The sequence below is a fragment of the Bufo bufo genome, chromosome 6, assembly GCF_905171765.1.
Source record: "Bufo bufo chromosome 6, aBufBuf1.1, whole genome shotgun sequence".
Classification (NCBI taxonomy): domain Eukaryota; kingdom Metazoa; phylum Chordata; class Amphibia; order Anura; family Bufonidae; genus Bufo; species Bufo bufo.
This window is the reverse complement of record NC_053394.1, coordinates 84578856-84591363: the sequence shown is the minus strand read 5'-3', so window position 1 is coordinate 84591363 and position 12508 is coordinate 84578856. Positions and strand designations below refer to the sequence as shown.

The window sequence follows — 12508 nt, the reverse complement described above, 5'->3', positions numbered from 1 at the left end:
GGCACATTATGGGGGTCACCATGGTGGAGAGGAGCACTATGGGGGTATCTGGGGGCTCTAAAGGGGCTTTTTGTAATTATTGGCACATTATGGGGGGCACTATAGGGGAGAGAGTGGCACTATGGGGCATCTGGTGTCACTATAGGGCATTATTTGGGGGCACTATGGGGAAGTGGGGGCTCTAAAGGGGCCTTTTTTATTGGCACATTATGGGGGGCACTATGGCATTTGGTGGCACTAAGGGGGCATTTTTTACTGGCACATTATGGGAGGCACTATAGGGGAGAGCGGCACTATGGGGCATTATTTGGGGCACTATGGGGGAGTGGAGCACTATTGGGGCATATGGTGGCACAAAGAAGGGGCATTTTTTACTGGCACATTGTGGAGGAGAGGAGCACTATAGGGGCATCTGCTGGGGGCACTAAGAAGGGGCATTTTTTTACTGGCATATTATGGGGGACATTTTTTACTGGCACTATAGGGGAGAGCGGCACTATGGGGCATTATTTGGGGGCACTATGGGGGAGTGGAGCACTATTGGGGCATATGGTGGCACTTAGAAGGGGCATTTTTTACTGGCATATTATGGGGGACACTATGGGAAAGGGGCGAGAGGAGCACTATGAGGGCATTTACTGGGGCACTATATAGGGGTATTTTATACTGGCATACATTATGGGGACATTAGCTCAATTGCGGGCACTAAGCGGGGGTATTTCATGTACTGTCATATTATAGGGAGAATAATTACTACTAGGGGGTATTAGCTTTACTACTACTGGGGGCTATGAGGAACATGATTACTAGTATGGGCACTATAGGGGCATTATTACTACTAAGTGTGCTCTGGCAGAGAATTATTTCTATTGGTGGGATTTTGGGGAGCACTGTTACTTTGGGGGCACCCTGGCATAGTATCAGCTTAGCACAATTATTTTTGGGGGACATTATCTTTATACTATTAGTGTCTGGGCGCAGTTATTTTTTAGAGCACTGTGTGCCAATAATTGTTGAAGGGGGCACTATCTGTGTGGTAGTAGCATTTCCAGGGGGACTGTATCTGCAGTATCGTAATGGGGGCACAGCGGGCACAGTATTGGGGGCACTATCTGTGTGGTATTGGTATTTCCAGGGGGACTGTTTCTGCAGTATTGTATTGGGGGTGGCAGGAAAGGGTGTTCAGAAGATGTGAAGATGATGGAAATGTGGGAAACTAATGTCTGTTTCTTAATCTCTGCAGAGACGGGAGATGGCAGAAAAATCATCATGGCGGTCTGGTCTGAATGGAGAAGATGAGGAAAGACAACGTCTACAACAAAGGTGACATCACTGGATGTAAGAGGTATGTGGTGCTATGTAGGAGAGGAGATGCTCCAGCTCCTTCCCCTGCCATTTGCAGAAGGAGGATTCAGAGCTGGGTGAGGACGGCCAAAGGGGGGCAGCAGGCCACGGGCGGGTGGCAGATTGTGGGGGGGAACCACAGGCAATGAGCAGGATCTGGGGAGGGAGGAGAGCGGAGGAGCTTCCTGGCTGTACCCTGCTGCTGTTTATTGTATAATGTGAAACAGGCCTCCCCTCTCCGTATGATGTGTAGAGACAGGCCTCAACTATAGAATGTCAGCTGTAGAGTGTTTGTTGCGAGTGGCCTATTATATGTAGGAGGGGCTTTTGATAATGGGCGGGGCTAAAATGGGCCACTTGACTGGATTTGCCCCCCAGGACTAAGGCTGCCAGCCCTCCCCTGCCAGTGCCGGTGCACTTGGTTCTGTGGTAGTGCTAGCACTATTGCTTAACCTGCTGTACTGTCATGTTCTTTTATTACATGTGTAATAAAGTTCTCTGTTGGTCCTTCGTCTGTTTTGCCTGTGTCTTGTTTGCAAGAGGTCCCGGAGTTCTGCCTTGGGCCTCCGGCATGTGACACGTATCTTATTATCCCCTGTGAGGGAATCTCGGGAACCAGATATTCTTCTCCTGTTAGAACAACTTAATTCTGCCTTTAAGAAACCACTTGAGAAATAATACAACAGAGAAATCAGTGCAAATGCAGCTTTACAGACACTGCTGCAAGGTGATGGACTATAGCTCAAACACCACCACCTACCCAAACCATCGTTAGGCCACACAAAAATATTAAGTCTGTATTACAATGGTCCAACCATCCAACCAGCCTTAAATATCTCCTCCGCTAGTGCCAGAAACTTCACTTTGTATTTATTGCAGATGGATGTGCCACAGGTTATATTTTGCACTAAGTAAAGAGAGACAGTTTACGTTTACTTTTGGCCTGCTTCTTTAATTTACACTTTCACTGCACCAAACCCCAGGAAGTGACAGCCTGAGGGCATACACCATGACAGAACATCTCATCAGGGCCACTACCACTCTCATCTTCTGCTCCGGCTTCTCAGGGACTCACTGGAAAAGCAATGTCCTATGTGCACTCCCATGGTCCAGGCCATCGAAGAGTAGCCTTTTCCTATAGTGTGTAAGCATGGCCCCTGGATACAAGCAGTGTATAATGCGAAGGCAATGTGGACAATCACAATACATTTAATAAGTGCCTTGTATTAACTTTGTCTACATGATAAATGCCATTTGCTGACGTGAGACAACCCCTTTAAAGCAGTTTACCCACAGGATAACATGATGGACTATTACTAGGATGTGCCATAACTTTCTGATTGCTGAGGATCCATTTGCTACCTCCTACAGAGTGATGCTCCCCACTACCTGCTGTGCAGAGATGTCTTTATCAGGATTTTTGGGGTTCTTAGGATCTCCCAGCAATATGCCACAAAACTAAAGTATGGAAATACCCCTTCTCCTTAAGGCATTAGAAAAATATATAAAGCAAATAATTACAGAATTTGTATATTTCAAAAGGTACATGATATGCATAAGGCTAGTTTCACACTAGCATTTGTGAGATCCAACAGTAACAGCCTGCCGGGTCTCTTTGGATAGGGCATTCCCAGAAACTACGAGATTGCCGCCCGGCCCCAATAACTGGGGAACGGCAGAGATCCTGCTACAACCCAGAAAATATGGTGAGAATCGGCCTGGCAAATACTGCTGGACGAATGAATACCAACTACCATTCACACCGGGGGCCCAGGACCCCCTTTCTTCTGGGGATCCTAGAAGAAAGATCAGGTATCTGTCACCAGTTTATGCTGCCTTCAGATAGAGCACCATAAAACTGGTGACAGATTCCTTTTATTCAGTTAGCTGCTTCCCATTATTTTCTACCGAACCGCTCAGGGAAGGGCTTCCAAGTGCTAAGAAATCACCCCATAGTTAACCTGTGTAAGCAAATTTTTATATTTAATTTTTTTATACCTTTTTCACTGCTTCTCTTAATCTTCTTCCAGACATGGTCCTGTTAAAGAAACAGTGGTGAAACCTTTATGAAAAGCAGTATCATTTCTGGAAATCAGCCTCTGGAAAGTGAAGTCTCAAAGTTATCAGAAGATGTTATGCTATGCAATCCAACATAAGGTAATACTTTTACTTTTAAGGACACTGCTTTATCCAGAAAAAAATATAAATTAGGTTTGTTTTTAAGGGAACCATTGGGGGTGGATATACCTTATGTACAACATGTGCAGTTATCTAGGAGCAGGCATGGGATTCAGCCAGTTCCCTCAGGTTCTCCAGATCCGGTTGTTAAAATTACAGCAGCAGCTGGAGATGAGTGCTTCCATTCCATAGTTTAGCTCCTTAGGCTTTTTAAAAGTTGGGTAGTATCTGTGTGGTGTGTATATATGGTGTATTTATGTGTGTTGCATATATATGGTGTATGTATATGTAAACATGTGTTGTGACACTGCGTGTCCGCTGTTGAGTAGGGAACCTGTTAAAAATTTGAATCCCACCCTTGTCCAGGAGCTCAGAAGATAGAGGGACCCACTCCTACTATTGGACAGTCTATTGGACTGCTTGCAAGATAATGATGCAACAAATGTCATGCCTTACAACTATAGTACACGGACTGTGCTGTCTGTGTCCAGCCCTGGCAACCATATCAAGCAGCTTCTCAATAACTGCATTGTCTCATGAAGACAACCCTGTCCATATGCACAATCTAAAGTGAAACCTCACTGGGATGACCACATAACAATGCAATGACAAATGCTCTTTTGATGGTTGGTTCTTTCAAAGGAGAGGCCAAATACATTAGATATAAGAAAACTGAAAATCTGTTACGGAATAATCTAACCAGGATCAGTGAAAGTTATTTCTAAGAAGTGGTCATTCCATAGCTTTAGAAAAGTCTACAAATACTCACGTAAACTCTCCTGGAACTGCAAGGATTGCCAATGATCCAATGGTGATGATCTGGACATCAATTATTGTTGGATGCCATGGTATAGATCCATTGGTCTACAAAAAGCAGAAATTTGAAAGGTAGTAATAAAGTGCACATCCTTGTAGAACTATAAATTCGACTCAAAGGCACATGGAAGACCCCAGTTTAAGATTATTCTAAAGCTAAGAAAACTTTAGAAGATTCTCAGCTGTTACATTCCATTCGCCCTCTCAGGCAAAACAGGTCTGACGTGAACACGTAAAAATTGTTGGCAGTGAAGTATCTCGAATCTTACAGGTCCTCAAAATTCTATATCACAGCAATGCACAGACAAATACACAATACTACATGACCATGCAGAGTCCGAGAGGACTACTGCAAAGTGTTAATCATTGCATAAAGGATTAATTAAATAAATAAATACAGAGTTAAATGTGATTTGTTTGCAATATATAGTTAACAAGAGAAAACTATGAGGGGCAGTATACTGCCCCTCATAGTTTTCTCTTGTATTTTTTGAGCAGCATTCAGGGAGGCACCACTGCCTTTCCTGGCTGACCATCTTTAATCAATATATGGTTAACATTGGCAGACTTTTAAGTTACCAGAGTGATGGACTTTACACGCCTCCTGGTTAGTTAGGAGTCTAGTTTGAGTAGAGCTACAAGAAGGGGGGGGGGGGGGGTGAGAGTTCCTGTAGACCATGCCTAAGTCCAGAGACCCTCTATCTCTGAGATTACACCTGCCAAAGAACCAACTCTGCTACCAGATTACACCTAAAAGAAAAGGATTAGACATCTATAGAAGGTCCAGAACAATAAAAGCTGTACTAGATAATGTTAGCAAGGTATTCTCTCATTTACTACTGTGGAAAGGGTTCATTGCCTCTGGTACCCACCACACTTTGAGACGGACTGGCCATCCGGATCTACTGTACATCTGCACTCCTCAGCCAGGAATTGCCAAAAAGTTTACAACAACAGAATAGTACATCTACGGTTGTTTGTAGAGACTGCAAAGTGTCCTTAGAAGGAGAGTCAGGGAACACTACTATTACCATCATTGTTAATTGCTGCCCATATACGGCTATTAGGAAGAGACTATACTGTGATATACTATGGAACTATACCTTTTGCTGCTATTTATACTACTACTCCCATCATTGATTTAGTAAAGAAAGACCTTATTTATTGCAAACATCAGGTCTGATTATTGACTCCATCATCCATCTACCAGCCTGCATCTGTACTCCAGTCTTGTACCCTGCTAATCGCCTAACATCAAGGAAACTACAACTACCACCAGGCAGGAGCCCTGGAAAGTCAGGGAGTGCCCCCAGAGTAGAAAAGGTGCATCCTCCATTCACTTTGCACAGCCCAGGGAGAGCCGAAGTGAGGAATGCCATTGTGTACCGTGAGTACTACTACTGATCCCACGGCCACTACCTCCATTCCCATCCATTGTGCGCTGAGACTCCCCTGCGGCTTGTTGCACCAAATATAGGTCTTCTCCTGTCTACCTATGTACAGAGTAGCTGGTGGCTCACCAAGCTGTTGTATTTACCTGAACATTTTCCAAGAATTCAGATAGATTGAATATATAACCTTACCCTCTAGTATTATAATACAGTGCAACGTTTGTGTAAATTAGGATTTTGGCATTTGAAGTGTCAGTATTCAAAAAGGTAAAAAGGTGTTATCATACATACTTCTCCGGTGTTCAGCAGGATGGGCTTAGGCTGGTGGCATTTCGTAGTTTCATTTGATGGAACTCCAAGAAGTGCATCTCGTAAAGCATCCCAGAATGGATCTCCCTCAGTCATTCCTGCACATAAAAGTTATCTCCTTCTTATAACAGTTAAAGGTGTGTCCCTTCTCATAAATAAATGGGATTTTGCAGGATATTTCAACGGGATCATAAATGACCACTTTATAGGATAGAAATGAACATTTCATTCAGAATCCCATAAAATTCAAACACCACTAACTGATACATCAGATATCATTAGTTCATATTTGGCAAGGTACTTGACATTTTTGTTAAGTTACAAGGTATAAGCAGAATAAAATCCTCACCATGGGTGAAGTTGATCAATCCAGGACCATCGATAGTCCCAGCAGCAAAGCTATAACCAAGTGCAGGTTTGCAAGTTGTTGCCTTTGAAGAAATTGAAGCCAAAGTCAAAACAAGTATCTGATGAAGTTCTGAATCATGATAGAAGATCTAAACACCCAATATGCATACAAAATATGACATCCACAGTACAATAACCCTTTCTAATATATTCCATTATTGTTGTCTAAGAGAAGCTACTCTTTAAAAATGGCTCAATGGTTAGCACAGCAACACCTTATACATCCCTAGGATGAGAATGGTGCTGTTTCTGGTATAAGTCACACTGGCTTTTTCTAAATTTCTAAACACATACAATAAAACTAGACCCAACTAAGTTATTTCAATGGCATTTATTACTTTTAATACATTTATATAACTGTAAAGATGTCAAACAAGGAAAAAGTAAGAAAATATGAGGTCTATTCATTTAAAACTTTACATGAACTTTATTTGATATGCATTTGGTACTTACATTGTGAGTTTCATTAAGCTTCACGGTGACATTGCTCATGTCCACCCACTGGTGAGCAAAGTTCACAGTCTCCAACATTTCTTTGGCAGATGAATTATACAACTCCTTTCATTCACACAAAAAAAAAAGAATGTCAGCACCAGACAGCAAAAGGCGACAGACAAGAACACAATATCAAGTTCTTCTCATAACCATCCAATGTGTATAGAATAGTATGCCCTTCTAGAATTCAGGAGAATAATATAGCAAAACTGGAAAAACTGAGAATGGGGCCTAGATTTTTGCAGTAGATGAATGAAGGGTATATATACCAGTTATATTATTCACTGAACTATACTATGTTCTATTCCTAGCCTTTGCAGTTCAGGAGTCATTCATCAATTCAAATAGGATAAAAATGAGTCTACCATGGCCTTCTCAAATACTTGTTCTCCAATTATCCTTGTGCTTTCAAACATATTCTCTCCAGGACCAGTTGCAATGCATGTTGTGACCTTAAAGTAGAAAAGAAACACAATTAGGGGACTTCAAGCATCACTTGAGTGTCATCACTTAGAGAATTATTATTAATGATATTAATAGTAAATAAATTTAAAAAAAATTATAAACTGGCTTTATTTTCTTCAGTTCTCAGTTTTAACACAGTTTATATTTATTTTGTTTCTTGGGACATTAGGTATGAAATTTCAGTATAAAAAGGGTTCTCTGTTTTGGACAATTTCTACTTATTAGAAGGGTTACTTAATGGGGTTGTCCTCTCCGGACATGTCTGTTTTGGTTAAAGGACAAGGATCCGCAGTTTTAAACCACCTCAGCCCCTATAGCTTAAACACCCTTAATGACCAGGCCACTTTTTACACTTCTGACCTATACTACTTTCACCGTTTATTGCTCGGTCATGCAACTTACCACCCAAATGAATTTTACCTCCTTTTCTTCTTACTAATAGAGCTTTCATTTGGTGGTATTTCATTGCTGCTGACATTTTTACTTTTTTTGTTATTAATCGAAATTTAACGATTTTTTTTGCAAAAAAATGACATTTTTCACTTTCAGTTGTAAAATTTTGCAAAAAAAAACGACATCCATATATAAATTTTTCTCAAAATTTATTGTTCTACATGTCTTTGATCAAAAAAAAATGTTTGGGTAAAAAAAAAAATGGTTTGGGTAAAAGTTATAGCGTTTACAAACTATGGTACAAAAATGTGAATTTCCGCTTTTTGAAGCAGCTCTGACTTTCTGAGCACCTGTCATGTTTCCTGAGGTTCTACAATGCCCAGACAGTACAAACACCCCACAAATGACCCCATTTCAGAAAGTAGACACCCTAAGGTATTCGCTGATGGGCATAGTGAGTTCATAGTACTTTTTATTTTTTGTCACAAGTTAGTGGAAAATGATGATTTCTTTTTTCAAACAAAGTCTCATATTCCACTAACTTGTGACAAAAAATAAAAACTTCCATGAACTCACTATGCCCATCAGCGAATACCTTGGGGTGTCTTCTTTCCAAAATGGGGTCACTTGTGGGGTAGTTATACTGCCCTGGCATTCTAGGGGCCCAAATGTGTGGTAAGAAGTTTGAAATCAAAATGTGTAAAAAATGACAGGTGAAATCCGAAAGGTGCTCTTTGGAATGTGGGCCCCTTTGCCCACCTAGGCTGCAAAAAAGTGCCACACATGTGGTATCACCGTACTCAGGAGAAGTTGGGTAATGTGTTTTGGGGTGTCATTTTCCATATACCCATGCTGGGTGAGAGAAATATCTTGGTCAAATGGCAACTTTGTATAAAAAAATTGGAAAAGTTGTCTTTTGCCAAGATATTTCTCTCACCCAGCATGGGTATATGTAAAATGACACCCCAAAACACATTCCCCAACTTCTCCTGAGTATGGAGATACCACATGTGTGACACTTTTTTGCAGCCTAGGTGGGCAAAGGGGCCCACATTCCAAAGAGCACCTTTCAGATTTCACCGGCTATTTTTTACAGAATTTGATTTCAAACTCCTTACCACACATTTGGGCCCCTAGAATGCCAGGGCAGTATAACTACCCCACAAGTGACCCCATTTTGGAAAGAAGTCACCCCAAGGTATTCCATGAGGGGCATGGCGAGTTCCTAGAATTTTTTATTTTTTGTCACAAGTTAGTGGAAAATGATGATTTCTTTTTTCAAACAAAGTCTCATATTCCACTAACTTGTGACAAAAAATAAAAACTTCCATGAACTCACTATGCCCATCAGCGAATACCTTGGGGTGTCTTCTTTCTAAAATGGGGTCACTTGTGGGGTAGTTATACTGCCCTGGCATTCTAGGGGCCCAAATGTGTGGTAAGAAGTTTGAAATCAAAATGTGTAAAAAATGACAGGTGAAATCCGAAAGGTGCTCTTTGGAATGTGGGCCCCTTTGCCCACCTAGGCTGCAAAAAAGTGCCACACATGTGGTATCGCCGTACTCAGAAGAAGTTGGGGAATGTGTTTTGGGGTGTCATTTTACATATACCCATGCTGGGTGAGAGAAATATCTCGGCAAAAGACAACTTTTCCCATTTTTTTATACAAAGTTGGCATTTGACCAAGATATTTCTCTCACCCAGCATGGGTATATGTAAAATGACACCCCAAAACACATTCCCCAACTTCTCCTGAGTACGGCGATACCACATGTGTGGCACTTTTTTGCAGCCTAGATGCGCAAAGGGGCCCAAATTCCTGTTAGGAGAACATTTTTAGACATTTGGATCCCAGACTTCTTCTCACGCTTTAGGGCCCCTAAAAAGCCAGGGCAGTATAAATACCCCACATGTGACCCCATTTTGGAAAGAAGACACCCCAAGGTATTCAATGAGGGGCCTGACGAGTTCATAGAATATTTTTTTTTGGCATAAGTTAGCGGAAATTGATTTATTTTATTTTTTTTCTCACAAAGTCTCACTTTCCGCTAACTTGGGACAAAAATTTAAATCTTTCATGGACTCAATATGCCCCTCAGTGAATACCTTGGGGTGTCTTCTTTCCAAAATGGGGTCAGTTGTGGGGTGTTTGTACTGCCCTGGCATTTGAGGGTCTCCGCAATCATTACATGTATGGCCAGCATTAGGAGTTTCTGCTATTCTCCTTATATTGAGCATACAGCCTCTGGGCTGAAAGAAAAAAATGAACGGCACAGATTTCTTCATTCGCATCGATCAATGTGGATGAAAAAATCTCTGCCAAAAAAAAAAAGGAGGGGAAAGGCGTCTGCCAGGACATAGGAGCTCCGCCCAACATCCATACCCACTTAGCTCGTATGCCCTGGCAAACCCGATTTCTCCATTCACATCAATCGATGTGGATGAATAAATCATTGCCGGGATTTTTTTTTTTTTTTTTTATATACAAAGTGTTTGCCAAAGCATAGGAACACCGCCACCTCCTCAGCTCATATGCCTTGGCAAACGTATCTTTTACTGCAGAGGAGAAATCTCATCTTGCAGCGCCACATACACCGACTTGCGTGTAATCTGACAGCAGCGCAATGCTTCTGTCAGAATGCACATCAGTGCTGCAGCTAGTCGATCGGTTGGTCCACCTGGAAGGTAAAAAAAAAAAAAAAAAAAAACAGGCCGCAATGCAATAATTTTATTAACTTTGGAACAGAACATATAAACTTTAACTTTTTGAACTGAACATTAATCTTTTTGCTTACTGGTGTTTTTTTTTTTTTTTTTACCTTTATAGAACAAACCTCTCCTTCCCCATGGGTCAATGTGCAAAGCGCAAACCGCCCAAAGATGTGGCGAAGTGCGTTATGCACTTTGTCCCATGTGAAAGGAGACGTTTGCAGCAGCTGTGAGTGAATGGGCCCTAATAGCCCTGTGTGCCTGTCCTGGTGAGATGTGATCCCTATGCTAGGTGTACCTGTGTGTGGTACTTCCGGAAACACTCCCCTAAGCATAGGGCAGGGTGGTCAGGACAGTCAGGACAGAAATAGCGGGTGTCACGCCTTATTCCACTCCTGCTACAGACACGACATCTTTTTTGGGGTGACGGTTGGGTTGAGGTACCGGCAACGACATTGGGGAAATGTCGCTCGTGTAGACGGCTAACTACACTGGTGGATGGGGCCACGGAACCTTCTGGATACAGGAGGTTCTCGATGATCTCTTCCTGGAATTTTAGGAAGGATCGTGTTCTCCCAGCCTTACTGTAGAGAACAAAACTATTGTACAGAGCCAAATGAATCAAATATACAGACACCTTCTTATACCAGCGTCTGGTTCTGTGGGACACTAAATACGGAGACAACATCTGGTCATTGAAGTCCACCCCTCCCATGAGCAAATTATAGTCGTGGACTGAGGGGGGCTTTTCAATGACACGGGTTGCTCGCTCAATTTGGATTGTCGTGTCTGCGTGAATGGAGGAGAGCATGTAAATGTCACGCTTGTCTCTCCATTTCACCGCGAGCAGTTCTTCGTTACACAAGGCAGCCCTCTCCCCCCTTGCAAGACGGGTGGTAACGAGCCGTTGGGGGAAGCCCCGGCGACTAGGTCGCACGGTGCCACAGGCGCAAATCTGTTCTAGAAACAAATGCCTAAAGAGGGCCACACTTGTGTAGAAATTGTCCACATAAAGATGGTACCCCTTGCCGAATAAGGGTGACACCAAGTCCCAGACTGTCTTCCCACTGCTCCCCAGGTAGTCAGGGCAACCGACCGGCTCCAGGGTCTGATCTTTTCCCTCATAGACACAAAATTTGTGGGTATAGCCTGTGGCCCTTTCACAGAGCTTATACAATTTGACCCCATACCGGGCACGCTTGCTTGGGATGTATTGTTTGAAGCCAAGGCGCCCGGTAAAATGTATTAGGGACTCGTCTATGCAGATGTTTTGCTCTGGGGTATACAAATCTGCAAATTTCTGGTTGAAATGGTCTATGAGGGGCCGAATTTTGTGGAGCCGGTCAAAAGCTGGGTGGCCTCTTGGACGAGAGGTGGTGTTGTCGCTAAAATGCAGGAAACGCAGGATGGTCTCAAATCGTGTCCTGGACATAGCAGCAGAGAACATGGGCATGTGATGAATTGGGTTCGTGGACCAATATGACCGCAATTCATGCTTTTTAGTTAGACCCATGTTGAGGAGAAGGCCCAGAAAAATTTTAATTTCGGAAACTTGGACTGGTTTCCACCGGAAAGGCTGGGCATAAAAGCTTCCCGGGTTTGTGGTTATAAATTGTGTGGCATACCGATTTGTTTCTGCCACAACTAAGTCTAAGAGCTCCGCAGTCAAGAACAGCTCAAAAAATCCCAGGGCCGAACCGATCTGAGCTGTCTCAACCCGAACTCCAGACTGGGCGGTGAAAGGGGGAACTAATGGTGCGGCTGAAGTTGGTGACTGCCAATCAGGGTTTGCCAGCACCTCAGGGACTCTAGGGGCTCTACGGGCCTGTCTGTGCGGTGGCTGCGACAGGGTAACTACTGCACGTGCCACCGTACCAGCTTCAACTGCCCTTCTGGTGCTCGCTACTTCACCATGTTGTACGGCAGTGCTGGTACTAGGTCCAGGAAGGGCTGCGCTGCTGGTGTATGCCTCACCACGTGATCCGGCAGCGCCAGCCCCA

General features: G+C 43.0%; 1 protein-coding gene across 1 annotated transcript in view; it reads right to left on the bottom strand.

The window, feature by feature from the left end:
* The window catches only part of ASAH2 (N-acylsphingosine amidohydrolase 2), an 84430-nt gene that overhangs the window by 26647 nt on the left and 45275 nt on the right, over nucleotides 1-12508 (bottom strand). Inside the window, exons 9-14 of the mRNA XM_040438310.1 lie at nucleotides 7307-7393; nucleotides 6900-7004; nucleotides 6388-6469; nucleotides 6021-6136; nucleotides 4292-4386; nucleotides 3343-3382 (exon numbers count right to left, since the gene is read on the bottom strand). Of these exons, the coding sequence (XP_040294244.1) occupies nucleotides 3343-3382; nucleotides 4292-4386; nucleotides 6021-6136; nucleotides 6388-6469; nucleotides 6900-7004; nucleotides 7307-7393 (525 nt within the window). The remainder of the gene's footprint in view (nucleotides 1-3342; nucleotides 3383-4291; nucleotides 4387-6020; nucleotides 6137-6387; nucleotides 6470-6899; nucleotides 7005-7306; nucleotides 7394-12508) is intronic.